The sequence below is a fragment of the Nyctereutes procyonoides genome, unplaced genomic scaffold, assembly GCF_905146905.1.
Source record: "Nyctereutes procyonoides isolate TBG_1078 unplaced genomic scaffold, NYPRO_anot_genome, whole genome shotgun sequence".
NCBI lineage: Eukaryota > Metazoa > Chordata > Mammalia > Carnivora > Canidae > Nyctereutes > Nyctereutes procyonoides.
Genome location: NW_026575034.1, coordinates 16,862,214 through 16,878,147, shown reverse-complemented (window position 1 = coordinate 16,878,147; position 15,934 = coordinate 16,862,214). Strand labels below are relative to the sequence as shown.

Sequence of the window (15,934 nt, the reverse complement as noted above, 5' to 3'; positions counted from 1 at the left end):
GTATACATAGACCACATCTTCTTTATCCATTCATCTTTCGATGGACATGGAGGCTCCTTCCACAGTTTGGCTATTGTGGACATTGCTGCTATAAACATTGGGGTGCAGGTGTCTCGGCGTTTCATTGCATCTGTATCTTTGGGGCAAATCCCCAGCAGTGCAATTGCTGGGTCGTAGGGCAGGTCTATTTTTAACTCTTTGAGGAACCTCCACACAGTTTTCCAGAGTGGCTGCACCAGTTCACATTCCCACCAACAGGGTAAGAGGGTTCCCTTTTCTCCGCATCCTCTCCAACATTTGTGGTTTCCTGCCTTGTTAATTTTCCCCATTCTCACTGGTGTGAGGTGGTATCTCATTGTGGTTTTGATTTGTATTTCCCTGTCACCATCACCTTCTAACCTACAATAGGGACCAGTTGGACCTCAGCTGGGGAACAGGAAAGATGACTGAGGTAAAATGCCCAGGAATACATTATATTATTTATACAAGGGAACCAAGCCCCAAACAGGTCGAAAATATCGTGACAGGAAAGCCCTTTGAAAAACCCAATCATTTGGGGTCACAAAATAGAGGAGTCCACATGTTCAACATTAGCCTGGCCTTGAATAATAGTTATTATTTGTTGAGTACTTATACACAGATGAGTTATTTAAATACACCAATCCATTTCATCTTCATAACAAGTCTTTGAGCAAGATATATTGTGGTCATCATCAGCCCTATTTTATACATCAGGAAAGTAAGACAGAAGAGGTTAGATCATTTGCCCAAGGTCAGACGGTAAGTTGCAAGGCTGAGACTTGATTCAAGTCATTTGATTTGAGAAACTGTGGTCCCAACCACTACCCCACATTGCCTCTGAGGCAGACTGGGTGACCATGGCAGGATCTGTGATCTTTTAGGGCACAAGCCTTGGTGAGTCAGAGAGTGACTCAAGACTCATAGTGTAGGACACGGTATTTCATGCAACAGAGATTCTAGACTTGTATTTTCCTACAAGAAGAGGCTTGCTCATAGACAAGGTTATGAGACCTCATCAAGATTGTCACGTACTGAAAGAAGACAAAAGAGAGATACAAAGCAGAGCAGATGCAGTAGAGTAGCTGCCCAGACTCTTGCCCCAAAGCTCAGGGCGTCTACTCTGAGCAGCAGTGTCAGGACCTCCTGGGCTCCAACTATACGAGTAGGGACAGGGGTTGGATATTCTCACTCTGCCCTATGGCCCGGATATATGAGCCAGACAGATGGAAGTTGCTGCGAATTAGAGATCTGATAGTTTTATTTGACTCCCCTTTCTTTACTTACTATTTCCTTTTAGTTGTCTTGAATACGTGGCTTGAGTCATTTGCTCACAAATATCTCCCTTGGATGGCTATGATCTGAGTTTAATGAGGTAGTATATATAAAATGCCTGGCATGAACAGCATGCTCAAACAATGGTTGTTCCGAACCCCTCCTTTCATTATCTATATGAAGTATCCCAGAGGAAGGGGTGTTAGGAGGTCATTTGCTTCCTGACTGGAGCTGCCAAAATGGAACTTGCACAAAACCAAATTCACAGCACACACTTCTAGTTGGATGCTTGTCTTGTCCGCAGAAAGACTGCTTTTCAAACAGATGACCACTGGGCAACTTGCAAAGAGAAAGGATGGGGTTCCATCAGGCAGAAAAGGGAGGAGCTGGGGTGCCCGCACTCTTAGGACTATGTGGCAACCCCTGTAACCTGAAAGCTCCTTGCCTGTCACTAGGATGTGATACATCTGCCAGATGTACACCACTTGAGAGACCAGCTTTGCAACAGGGCTTGGGCTAGGCCCTCACTGTGGTACTGTTAGGGGCATAATGCTTCTTCTTCTAGACGATTGTTTCATTTGTCCAGGAAGATACCACTGATACTGAGTTCTAACAAGGGTCAACTGACTAGCTCAGCCCTATCCTCTTCCCTTTCTCTTGGGAATATGCTGCCTGCAGGAGGTTCTGCTACCCACAGATTCTACTCTGCTCCTCCTTGCTCCTGATTTAAGGGGGCCTGCTTCCTCTAGAGGGCACTCCATAGGGATGGGGTAATTGGCTTAACTCAACTTTAGAAAGCCTACTTGTCAATTAACCTTTGACAAAGAAGGCAAGAATATGGAATGGGAAAAAGACAGTCTCTTCAATAAATGGTGTTGGAAAAACTAGACAGCCACATGCAAATGGGATATTACTCAGCCATCAAAAAGAATGAAATCTTGCCTTTGCAACAATGTGGATGGAACTACGGGGTATTACGCTAAGCAAAATAAGTCAGTCAGAGAAAGACAACATATAATTTCACTCAAATGTGGAATTTAAGAAACAAAACAGATGCACCTAGGGGAAGGGAAGAAAAAGTAAAATAAGATAAAAACAGGGAGGGAGGCAAACCATAAGAGACTCTTGACTCTAGGAAACAAACTGAGGGTTGCTGGAGGGGAGGTGGTTGGGGGAAGGGATAACTGAAGATGGACATTAAGGAGGGCACTGACGTAATGAGCACTGGGTGTTATATAAAACTGATTAATCACTAAATTATACCCTTGAAATTAATAATACAGTATATGTTAACTAAATTGAATTTTTAAAAACAGAAAAAAATGGAACTGAACCACTTATAACATCATTCACAACAATAAACTCAAGGTAGATTAAAGACCTAAATGTGAAACCTGAAACCATAAAAATCCTAGAAGAGAGTACAGGTCATAATTTTTCTGACATTGGCCAAAGCAGCAAGGGAAATGAAACTATTGGGACTTCGTCAAAATAAAAATTCTATGTACAATGAAGGAAACAATTGACAAAACTGAAAGGCAATCTACTGAGTGGGAGAAGATATTTTCAAATGACATATTAAATGAAGGGTTAGTATCCAAAATATATAAAGAATTTATACAACTCAACACCAGAAAACCCCAAATAATCCAATTTAAAAATGAGCAGAAGACATGAACAGCCATTTCTCCAAAGAAGACATACAGATGGCCAACAGACATGCAAAAGGATGTTCAACATCAGGGAAATGCAAATCAAACCACAATGAAATATCACGTCACACCTGTCAAAGTGGTTAAAATCAAAACCTCAAGAAACAGCAAGTGTTGGCGAGGATGTGGAGCAATAGGAACCTTCATGCACTATTGGTGGGAGTGCAAACTAGTGCAGCCACTCTGGAAAATAGCATGGAGATTCCGCCAAAATTAAAAAACACAATTACCATATGATCCACAACTGGGCATTTACTCAAAGAATACAAAAGCACTAATTTGAAGAGATATATGCACCCCTATGTTTATTGCAGCATTATTTACAATAGCCAAATTATAGAAGCAGCCCAAGTGTCCATTAACTGATGAATGGATAAAGAAGATGTAAAAAATATTTTTTATTTTAATAAATATATAAATTTAATAGATATATAAATTTATATATATATAATGGAATGTTACTCAGCCATAAAAAAGAATGAAATCTTACCATTTATAGTAAGATGGATGGATCAAGAGAGAATAATGCTAAGGTAAATAAGTCAGTCAGAGAAAGAAAAATACCATAGGATTCCACTCAAATATGGAATTTAAGAAACAAAACAACCAAAAAAGAAAAAAAGAGACAAACCAAGAAACAGATTCTTAACTATAGAGAACAAACTGGTGGTCACCAAAGGGGAGGAGGGGAGGGGTATGGGTGAAATCGGTGATGGGGATTAAGAGTACACTTGTCATGATGAGCACTGAGTAATGGATAGAATTATTGAGTCACTTGTACACCTGAAATTAATATAACACTATACATTAATTAAACTGGAATTAAATGTCTTTAAAATGATAATAAAAAGAAGGTCTACTTGCCTGCCAATATAAGCCCTATTCTTCAATACCAGCCTTATCAGCCATAGGGAGATGCTAGATTCTCCATGAGACTCACAGCTTAAGTGAAGGAAGAAGTGTTTTCACTGGGCGTCCTTAGAGACCCCACCAGGTGCCAAAGGCCAGTCATCTAGAGAATAAGTCTGTTACTGTCCTTGTGACGTTAACAGAGGTGAGGATAGGACCCAGAATTATGGACATTCTGAGCCTCATACCCCATACAGAAATCTCTCTGATGGGATCTCTGAAAGAGGAAACACAGAAGCTAGCTACGATAATAGCTAATGTTTACCAGGTGCTAAGAACAGACCCTGGCTAAGGGACTTACTTACCCCTGCAAAGCACCATCGTTATCTGCATCTCACCGGAGAAGAAACTGAAGCCCAGCAAGATTAGGTGCAGCCAAGGTGGACAGCTGGCCAGTGGTAGAGCCACACAGTCACTCCAGGGGCTGCACTTTCTACCAGAACACAGTGCTACTTCTAGCTGGAGGTGATATCTCCCACTATGATAATGAGGAAGACATGGTCAACGCTGATCCTACCTCCTGACTGGGGGCCAGCACTGTTTTAACCACACGTGTAGTAGCAACATCAAGGGTGCCCTCAGGCTTTCTCTCCTTCTAATGAACTAGGACCTTAGGCTCTCTGGAAATATCCTCCCATTTAGCCTGTCTTTGGCAGAACTCCATGTGGTTCTGTGTGTCCCTTGCCAGGGCAGCCACCATGCCCTCCACCCCATGCCAGCCTACAGCCCTGCTGTGAGCAGTGTATGATCTCATCCCCCACATCCTGCATCCACTGATGCCCCTACTCATAGAACCTGATTCCCTCCAAGCCAGTGCTTCCTAGACTTGAGTCATTTGCACACCACCTTCATATTTTCCTGCCACATCCATGTGCCACCTATATATTCATTGATTTACTTTTTTTTTTTTTTTTTTTTTTACTATTCTTTAACTTGCCTTAGCAATGAGCTAGAAAACCAGGGTTGAAATCCCAACTCTGTCATTTACCAGCTTTGTGTTGCGGACAAGTTCCTGCCCTCTCTTTGCCTCAGTTTCCTAATCTGTATAACAGGGATAATCATAATCATACTTCAGGGGGTTTCTGTGTGGACTAAATGAAGTACTTCCAGTAAAGCCTTAGAACACCTAGCACAGGGACACCTGGGTGACTCAGTGATTAAGCATCTGCCTTCGGCTCAGGGCATGATCACAGGATCCGGGATCGAGTCCTGCATTGGGCTCCCTATGGGAAGCCTGCTTCTCCCTCTGCCTGTGTCTCTGCCTCTCTCTCTCTCTCTCTCTGTGTGTGTGTGTGTCTCATGAATGAATAAATAAATAAATCTTAAAAAAAAAAAGTACCTGGCATAAAGTAAGTGCTCAATAAGTATTATCTACACTTGTCATTATATTTATCCAAAAAGGAAACTTTATATCCCTGCCATAAATGAAAAACTCAGTGCCACTTATACCACAAAGAGAGGAGTTATAAAAATAAATTAAGTGAAAACACTTACTAAATACTAGCTATTGCCTGACAAAAGCTCTGGGCCTAAGGCTTGCTCTCTTTTTGTCAAGAAGAGAGACAAGCCAAGGTCTGAAAGATGTCGAAGGCACAGCCAGTTCAAGCTTGTGAACAACTTGTCCTGAGTGGCCTAGGACTTCTGGTTTTAGTCCTGTAAGCCTTCCTCATTCCCAGGCTACCTCAGATCAAGGCTTTCTTCTCTATGGAAGGACTAAAAATAACTGACAAGGGAATAACCTTCTTGTGATGCGAGTTCGTGTGTTCCAGGCTGAGTCAGTACCCCACTTAAAACCATCTTGCGGAATAAGCCACACCTTGGGCCCCACTGTGCAAGTCTGCCTCTGAGGGCTGAGTTTTCAAACGACACACATGAGTTTCCAAACGACATACATGTACCATATATGTGTGGTAGGGATAAAAAGCCATCCTGTGTGTGCCACTGAGACTGTCCCCAAAGAAAAGCCACATTTGTACATGCCCAATGAGAGGAACAATGATTAAACCGTGGCACAGCTAATATTATTCTGTATTATACAACCATTGAAACAACGTGTTTTGAAGTATCTTTAACGAGATGGAAAAATGATCATGACAGAATGTCCAGTTAAAAGGAAAAAAAGGGGGGGATCTTTGGGTGGCTCAGCAGTTTAGCGCCTGCCCCTAGCCCAGGGCATGATCCTGGAGTCCTGGGATCGAGTCCTGCATCGGCTCCCTGCATGGAGCCTGCTTCTCCCTCTGCCTGTGTCTCTGCCTCTCTCTCTGTCTCTGTCTCTGGCTCTCTCTCTGTCTCTGTGTCTCTCGTGAATGAATAAATAAAATCTTTTTTAAAAAATAAATAAAAGGAAAAAAAATAAAATTAAAATAAATAAAAGGAAAAAAAGGGATCCCTGGGTGACTCAGCTGTTTAGCGCCTGCCTTCGGCCCAGGGCGTGACCCCAGGAGAGTCCCGGGATTGAGTCCCACGTTGGGCACCCTGCATGGAGCCTGCTTCTCCCTCTGCGTCTCTCTCTGTCTCTGTCTCTCTCTCTCTGTCTCATGAATAAATAAATACAACCTTTAAAAAAAAAGAGAGAAAAAGCAGACTAAGATTTCCTTCAGTAAGAGTGGATAAACCATAGTACATGAAGAGCAGCATAATATTATCCAGTGCTAAAAAAAAAAAAAATGAGTTATCAAGCCATGAAAAGACATAGAGGAAAAAAAAAAAAAGATGTAGAGGAGACTCAAATGCATGTTGCTAAGTGGAAGAAGCCGATCTGAAAAGGCCACATACTGTTTGATTCCAACTCTCTGACATTCTGGAAAAGGCCAAACTATGGAGAAAGTGAAAAGATCAGTGGTTGCTAGGAGTTGGGTTCATAGCTGGAACACAGGGGATCTTTAGGGCAATGGAAGCTACTCTGCATGATACTATAATGGAGACATGTCCTTATACATTTGCCTAAATCTAGAGATTGAACAACACCAAGAATGAACCCCAAGATAAACTATGGACTTGGGATCGTAATTATGTGTCAGGGTAGGTTCACCAGTTGTAACAAATGAACTACTCTGGTAGGGGTTGTTGCTAATGGGGGAGGAGGCACATGTTGAAGTAGGGGTTATGTGGGAAATCTCTGTATCTTCCTTTCTGTGAAAAATGCCCTAAAAAATTAAGTCTTTAAAAATTTTAAAGCAGGGGCTGGGTGGCTTTTAAAGCCACCTGGGTGGCTCAGTTAGTTAAACATCTGATTAAAACCCTCATTGGCAGGCTCCCTGCTCAGCCAGGAGTTCGCTTCTCCCTTTTACTCTCCCTCCACACCACCTGCCCTTGGGCTTGTGTGCGTGTGCTCTCTCAAATAAATAAAATCTCTTAAAAAAATTTTGTAAACAGACTATAAAACCACATAAAGTAAGACCTTAGTTTTGTAAAATACAGAGAAATATAGAGAAAGAAACACACTGTAATATTAAGTAGGATTCTGGAGGGATTTTTTATTTCTTCTTATTTACTTCTGAATTTCTTATCTATACTTATTTCTATATTTTATAAGAAACCCTAGCACAGAATGCATATTACTTTTATTACTAGGAAAAGAAGTTGAATAAAAATTATATGTAAAAAAAGTCCTAGAAAGAAAGTAACCAGAACTGATTAAGCCCAGCCTTTGAAAATTGTTTTTTACAGTTGTGGCCCACTGGGAGGGAGATTCTCTGGCCGACTGGCTGTCACCTGCTTTCCTTCTCCTCTGGATAAGGCCCTTACACAGAAGGCAGGGCTTGTCTAAAGTCACAGGCTTCTGTTGCCCTTGCATCCCATCTAGTTAGGCTGCCCTGAGCTGTCCCCTGAACCTCAGGCTCTGACCTCCAGGGTTTATAGGGCCAACACAATATCCCTTTCCCCCTTTTCTGGATTTTTCCATCATTTGGACTGTGGCACTTGATAACTTCCCTGAGATGTGGCATCTAGCACAGGAAGTCCCCGCTTTGGATCTAAGCGGCCTGAGCTGGAATCCCCGCTCACCACCTACCAGCTGCATGGCCTTGGGCACATTGCTATACCTCTTTCTACCACAGTGGCCTCTCATCTCTATCACAAGGATTAAGTGAAATAACATTCTAGCACAGATCCTGGCCCAAGGATCTCAAGTGGGACTCAATTTATATCAATTTTTACATTTACTACACAAGAACTCAGATCTCTATCTCCCTCCCACTAATTCAAAGAGCTCCCCAAGTAGCAGGGGCGAAATCTCTCCTCCCCACCCATCCAGGTCTCTGCTCCTCCTTGGTCAGAACCCCTCAGAGGACTGCTGAGCCACAGGTAGAATGGCTAAGAGGCAGCCCAGTGGCTCCATGGGACTACCCAGAAGAGGTGGTAGGGTGAGAGAAGATGGCTAACTTGAGACCCCCACCATGCCAGACTAAACGAATCTGAACATCAGGTATACATACACAATAAACCAGGGCCCCGCTTAACTGCAACACACTTTGTGAGCATTATGTTCATTTCTTCATAATGAAAACAAATTGATCCTGAACACTCAGTACCTCTCAGCATCATTCTGGATGCAGGACACACAGTGGAGAATGAGACAAGGTCTCTGCTCTCACAGCACTCAGTCTCCCCTCCTGCTGGAGGTGTGAGCTGCAGTCATCTATCTTCCTTACCAAGACTTGAGAAAAAGAGGCAGGGCCATTTGAGAAGCGGGGACTGGTACTTATAGTTCAGCCCATCAGGCAAGGCATCCAGCTTCCTCTCACAGAGACTTAGAATCCCTCACCCTGAAGCTATGAGCCAGCCCACTGGTCCTCCTGTCAATCAGTGCCAAGCAGAAGGCATTAACTATCCTCATCCAAGATACGGAATTCCCTCCTCTGACATTTGGTGGCTGGGTGACCTTGGAGAAGTCATTTTACATCCCCTAGTCCTAGTGTCTTCCCTGTAAAATTGGGTAAAGATACCACCCTCATCTCATTACTGAGGAGAACACAAGAAACCATGCATGGAAAGCCTTAAGCAGAGCTTTGGAAGACAGTCGGTGCTTCCCCCACTATCTTCTCGAAGTGGTACCAACTGGAGACGAACAGAGCATGTTGGGTAGGAGCAGAGCCTCCAGAGACAGGCTGCCTGGGTTCAAAGGCCAGCACCACCTCTTACCAGCTATGTGACCTCTCCATGCTAAAATCTCCCTATTTACGAGATGAGGACAATAACAATCCATACCCTAGAGAGTTGTGGACGGTGAATTACTATACAGAACGTGCTCAGAACAGTGTTTGATGTACATTAAGAATGATGTGTTTGTTTTTTTTTTTCATCCATGTTTATGGATCTTTGATCATGTTGTGGCAATTAGTACCTGATTACATCTCCCAGATGACCTTTGAGAGTATGTAGGAATGTCCTACTTACTACAAGCATAGAGAATGTTACATTAACTATGAATACAGTCACCCCCAACACAGACACACTGACACACACACACACACACACCACTGCATCAAAGATGACCAAACATGATGATGATAACTGTATTGTCCATTTAGTCCGAAATCACAAGAAGCTATTTAAGGCTTCACAACTAGTTGACTCTGCCGTTAGAGTCAGACTTGGGTTCGAGTCCTAGCCCTGCTCTTCCTTAGCAGTCTGACCCTAAGCAAGTTACTTAACCTGTGTTTCCTCCCCAGAAAAGTGCCCGGTAAGTTCGCAGGGGAGCTAACCCCACCTATCTCACCAGCGTGTCATTGCCCCCTGGTGGGGATGATAGAACCCTTAGCGAACTCTGACTCCCTAAGTGCTTCCAGCTGAAGAGTCCTGGGAAGCTTCCTCCTTCCCCTGCAGGAGACTCATCTCCGACAAGTCCATGGGCTTTATCCCCCTACCCCCCTGGACCCACAAAAAGCCTGAAGAGTGTTAAGAGGACACCAGCTGCCGAACTCTAGGAGGCAGGAGCACTGACCACGGGTCCCAGATCCTTCACTCTGTCAACTCAAACTGCAGAGCATCTCCAGGCTTTCCCGAGCATTTCCTGGGCAGGAGGGAGCAAGATAGCTAGGCCCTTCTCTGCTCTCTGTCCTCTGGCCTTTCCTTTGAAGAAAACCAGTCTGAGTCCCATTTAGCTTTGACACTGAGCTCCTGGAGGTGAGCAGGGCTAGGGGCACAGGTTGGGCATAGGTACCCCTTCCAGGGAGGAGGGAAATGGCACAGGGGACAAAGCTGAACACAGAAGGAGAGATGGAGACAGAGATGAAAGCAGGGGCTGCAACCAGAACATAGGACAGGAGGGGCAGGGACAGAAACAGGGGCAAGGTCAAGGACAGAGATAGAGCTGGGCCCACACAGGGTCCTAAGTGGATGGGACAGTACAGCACAGGGCTGCGGGGGGAGGTGGCAGAGGGAGGTACAAGTAAGCACAGAGGCAAGCTGGAAAAAGGGTAGCGGGCGAGGGTGGTGGTGGAAGCCCTGCACAAGGGCTTACATAAGCTGGGACCCACGATTCCCCAGAGAGACCCACAGGAAATCTGGGGGTGGGCTCTCCAGTCAGAACCCACATTTTCACCCTAGCCTGTGCATGCTTCCCAAGCAGCAGCAGACAGAGCACGGTTTAATTAAGTTAGGACTGGCAAGATTCACTTCTTACTTAAAAATCATGACAGCAACAATAAAAATACTCAGCTGAAATGGCACCCAATAAAGCCAATTCTCCTGAAAGTTAAACTCAAGCACCCCCATCCCAGCACCCTGTACCTTTAAGGAGGAGATGGGTCCCTTGCGTCCCAGCTGAAGAGCAGGTTATTCTTAGATATAGCAATGACTTACCTAAAACTGAGTTATTCCCTTTTCCTCCTCCGGCCAGCCTCTCTTCACTCTGGGGAGCTTTTACCATTTAAGGTCAATGTTACATCTGGCTCTGGAGCTCCGAGCTGAGAAGCCTCTGGCTGCTGAGCCTCGGCCACCGCCTCCTCCTAGAGGGGCTGGGACTTGGAGCCTGGAGCTCCTCAGGGAGCCCCCTCTGGCCCCACTCAGGGGGCTAACACTAACGGCAGGGGAAGCTGCCCAGGCCAGCCCCGGGGTTCAGGGAAGGCTGGGCCTGCGAGGCGGCGGCCAGCCCTGAGTGCCTCCCATGGGCACCCACACAGTGGATGGCAGTGCCCATGGGCAGCCTGTGCTGCTGGGGACTGTCCTGGCCAGACGGGGACCAAAGGAAATCTGCAGATCCGCCTCCCAGCCTGGAATCCCCAGCAAGCATGTGAGGCTGGACAAGACCCTGGCCCTGGGCCAGGAGAAACTGGGAACACTTCCTGCCCTGGGGATCCACGGGTGGGGGCTACTCCCACCTTAAACCCATGGGATTACCAGAGAGAAGGGCCTAGGAGGTTCAGCTAATCCCAGACCTGGCAGCAGCCCCAGGGGCTTCAATCCCTGCTCCTGCACTCAGCAGTCCTGTGGTCTTCACATTGTGGAGCTCCAGGCTCCTCATCTCTAGGACGGGGATAACAGTGATAACACCTAACTCACAGAGTTGCAGGAGGGCTAAAGGAGACCACAGTGAAGGCTTAGCACGGTGCCAGCATCTCGTCATGCTGCTTGGCACAAATCCACTTCCTGCCCCTGCCCAGACACAGACAAGGACAGGCTGTCTCTGTCCTGGAAGTCCATATGCTGACTCTACTTGCTCCTCACCCACCTTGGGTGCAGTGCCCACCTTGGGCCAAAGTCACATGGAGGCTCTGGCCCTCTTCTGAGGTTAGAGGCAGCTCAGAGAAGCCCTAGGTAGGGTTGCCAGATAAAATACAAGACACTCACTTAAATCTGAATTTCGGATAAACAACACATAGCTTTTGTAGTGTAAGTACGTCCCAAATATTGTACAGGACATATTTATACTAAATATATGTACATATGTACGTATACATGTATGTATGTGTGTATACACACACACACACACATATATATAATCTGAAATTCTAATTGGACTGCATGTCATGAATTTTTATTTGTTTAATCTGGCAACTCTAGACCTGGACCATCACTTGCCACCCCAGACATCCACCAGTTCTGAGAGTTATAGGGATTGGTGCTTCAAAACTTGTGCCCTCAAGCCCTCCTGGTGACAACTGCCTGGCTGTATACTGTCCTATTCCCAGCTTCTGGCCGTGGGTCAGCCTTGAGGAAGGCTGGCAGGCTTTTTTCACCAAACCTGACACCCTGGGCCTTCACATTCATGGCAGGCTTTTTTCACCAAACCTGACACCCTGGGCCTGCATCGCAACCTGTTCCATGAGCATCTAGTCCTGGTCTCCCTGGTGGTTATGAGAAAGATTCCTGATGAGAATATTTTGTGCTATTACACCCATAAATAATCATATTTTTGTAGATGGAACCAGAAGAGAGTTTCCCAGGATCTAGTCCTGCTTTTTTCTCAGGTGTCTAAATCCATCCATTTGCTGTGTACAGGCTCCCACTGACAAAGCCACATCGTGGTAACTACCAGAATTTCAGGTATAAGTACTAGGAGGAATTTATCAAACTGTTTCTCTAACCTCGTTGTGTATGAGAATCCTCATGCGTGAAGCTCCTTGGACCCCTCTTCCAAAAGTTCTAATTTGGGCAGCCCCGGTGGCGCAGCGGTTTAGCGCCTGCCTTCACCCAGGGCATGATCCTGGAGACCTGGGATTGAGTCCCAAGTCAGGCTCCCTGCATGGAGCCTGCTTCTCCCTCTACCTGTATCTCTGCCCCTCTCTCTGTCTCTCATGAAAAAAAAATATAAAATCTTTTTAAAAAGTCTGTTTAAAAAAATTCTAATTCCATTGATCTACAGTGGGACCCAAGAATCTACATTTTAATTAAAGCTTTTAGGTGATCCTTATGCAGTCAGTCCAAGGAGTCCACTTTGGGGAATGATGCTCCAAGGGTTGATCTTGTGACTCTAGCAGCAGTTATACCAGAGACAACTAGAAACTGAGGTTATGGGATGCCTGAGTGGCTTAGCGGTTGAGCGCCTGCCTTTGGCTCAGGGTATGTTTCTGGGTTCTGGGACCGAGTCCCACATCGGGCTCCCCACAGGCAGCCTGCTTCTCTCTCTGCCTATGTCTCTGCCTCTCTCTGTGTGTCTCTCCTGAATAAATAAATAAAATCTTAAAAAAAAAAAAAGAAACTGAGGTTGAAATGCGATGAAAGGCATTGTGTACACATGAGGTGTGTGGGAGCAAGGTGTGGGAGTGCACACAGACCATATATTGAGCACTTGCTATATTCCAACCTCTACGTTAGATGCTCTGCATGAAAGCATGAATGTAACCTCACAAGTGCCCAAGAAATAGGATTATTGTACCTTTCCTTCCAAAAGGAAACCAAGACACGAAGAGGTGAAACCTCTTGCCTGACACTCCACAGCTGAGAAATGGTAGAGTTAAGGGGTGAACTTAGGTGGGTTCACGCTAAAGCTCTGTCCCCCTCAGCCAGAGTGTCTTAAACTGGGGTTTATGGATAGCCCTCAGGAGTTTCTGAGCCAATTGAAATTATATATGCAACATTGTATGATTTGTGTTTCTCTTGGATCCAGGTCTGTAGCTTTCACCAGCCTCACAAAGGAGTCACCAAATAACTTTCAAAATCAGTGAATTAGTACAAGCACTTCATAAAACACATTACTGGTGGGTGTGTAATATGGAACAAGCTCTATAGGAGATGATTTAGCCTTCTCAAGACTATAAGGCTCGGATCCTTTGACCCACTAGAAATTTATTCTACAAACACAGTCCCACACTTGGGAAGTGACAAATAAACAGGATTACTCATTACAGCTTTGTCTATAAAAGCAAAATGATTCGAAACAATGTGAATGTCCATCAATGGGGAACCATAACAGATGTTGGGGCACAGGGACACCTGGACAGCTCAGTTAGTTAAGCATTCGACTCTTGATTTCAATTCAGGTCATGATCTCAGGGTCATGAGATCAAGCCCCATGTAGGGCTCCTTGCTGAGCATGGAGCTTGCTTAAGATTCTCTTTCCCTCTCTCTCTGCCCTTCCCTGCTCCCTCTCTTAAAAAAAAAAAAAGTGATGTGGTACAGCCATAACAGAGGATAAGGAAGCTCTTTGGATAGTGATACAAAAAGCCTCTAAGATATGGTTAAGTGGTACAAGTAAGATAACAGAACAGTATATAAATATACACATCCACAATTATATTTACACATACATATCACAAGTACACAAGTATATGTGCACAAAATCTTGTGAAAATTAGCACAAGAAACAAATAACATTAACAATAGTTGCCAAGGGGGAGGAAAATGGGGTGGCTGAGACAGAGTATCCACTGTATATCTCATTTTTAAAAAATATTTTATTTATTTATTTGACAGAGAGAAAGAGACAACAAGCAGGGGGAGTGGCAGGCAGAGGGAGGGGGAGGGAAGCAGACCTCCCCCCAACTGAGCAGGAAGCCAGATGTGAGGCTCCTAGGACCCTGATATCATGACCTTAGCCAAAAGCAGACACTTAACTGACTGAGCCACCCAGGCACTCCTGTAGACTTCATTTATACATTCAGAATTTTGAATCATATGAATAAATCATAAGTTGACATTCAAAAATAATAATGAAACAAAAGCATTGCTATGAACAAGGATTTAATCAATTCATTTTCCAGTACTGCTTCCTCCAAGTGTCAAAGAGTATTTACACAAACCTAACTAAAGGTTATTTTTGTTTCTTTTATTTTTTATTTTGGAATAATTACAGATACACAGGAAGTTGCAAAAATAGTACAAAGAGTCCCATGTACCCTTTACCCAGCTTCCCCCAGTGGTGACATCTTACAGGCCGTTGTACAACATGTAAACCTGGAAGTTGGCATTGGTACATTACTATTGACTCAACTACAGAACTTATTCTTAAGGCTATTTTTAAAATACAGCTTTCTCATAGCTCATATATTCATTTAAAATTTTTTATTGAGCACCTTTAGTGTGCCAGACTCATACTAGGGACGCCTCAGACCCATTCCTGGGTAGTGACACCTCAGACCCACCCCTGCCCTCGTGGGGTGTGAACTAGTGAAGGTGACCCCCTTACTCAAGTGGGAATAGCATCACAGGAGCCCAGGAGCCAGCAGTACGTACACAGGGAGCGCTGACCAAAACCTCTAAAAAAGGAACCGTGTCCCTTGCTGTCCTGGTCATGGAGCTTCACAGCTTGCCTGAAAGCTGACTTTAAATCCTTAAAAGAGCATGAGCAATTACTTGGGCTATTTTTATCCTCGTTCCTGGAGCCACACAGGGATTTGGCCTCACTCTACCAAAATCTTCAGCTCATCACTCACTCCCATCAGAGACAATCATGTGTCCTCGGTATAAAAGCAGTGGCTCAGTGGAGGCACACTGGCACACAGCTGGAGGTAGCTCTCCCAACAGACCATTTGACTCTGGGCCAGGGAAGAAGTTTAACAGTCCCAGGCCAAAAGCTCATCCTGGGACTGAAGGAAGCCAAGCCTGGAGAAGCAGCATCTTGCCAAAAACATTGCCAACTTAGGGCTTGAAAGCTGGGTTGACCGCACTGGGAACTGAGACCTCTCTGCCCCTTTTATGCTCAGGGACTCTGTGCTATGCCCAGTGCTTAGTAGATCTGGGATAAGAAAGCAAACAAATAAGTGGCCAATAAGTGGGAATTGCATTCAGGTGTCAATCGGTTGACAATGACATGTGTCATTTGCTGTACACGGTGCCAGGCATTGTCAGCCACCTTACATGTAAGGTCTAGTTCAGTCCTCACTAAATCCATATGATGTGAGACTTCTCATCCTCATATCCTAGACGAGGAATCTGAGACACACAAAGAGGTGTCAGGGAGCATGCCCACATTTCACAATTTGTAGAGCCAGGTCTTCCTGAGTCCTCAGGGGATTGGGCTCAAGACAGCAGAAGGGGAACATAAGGTGTCTCTTCTCCCTCCCAGGATTATATTGAAATGATAGCAAAAGACTCCTTAAAAAGGAATAAATCTTAGCTGAAAAAAGAATAGGAGAGGC

The 15,934-nt window shown here is 44.8% G+C and overlaps 1 protein-coding gene across 4 annotated transcripts in view; it reads right to left on the bottom strand.

Annotated features, from left to right (window-relative positions):
• IRAG1 (inositol 1,4,5-triphosphate receptor associated 1) overlaps positions 1-15,934 on the bottom strand; it is a 161,387-nt gene that overhangs the window by 113,767 nt on the left and 31,686 nt on the right. For 3 of the 4 annotated variants that reach the window (XM_055317897.1, XM_055317899.1, XM_055317898.1), the window contains exon 1: positions 10,719-11,069. The exons of the other annotated variant lie outside the window; for it this stretch is intronic. In XM_055317897.1, coding sequence (XP_055173872.1) covers positions 10,719-10,785 — 67 coding nt within the window. In that variant the 5' untranslated portion in view covers positions 10,786-11,069. Of the gene's footprint in view, positions 1-10,718; positions 11,070-15,934 lie in introns of those variants that run through there. 4 annotated transcript variants of the gene reach the window in all.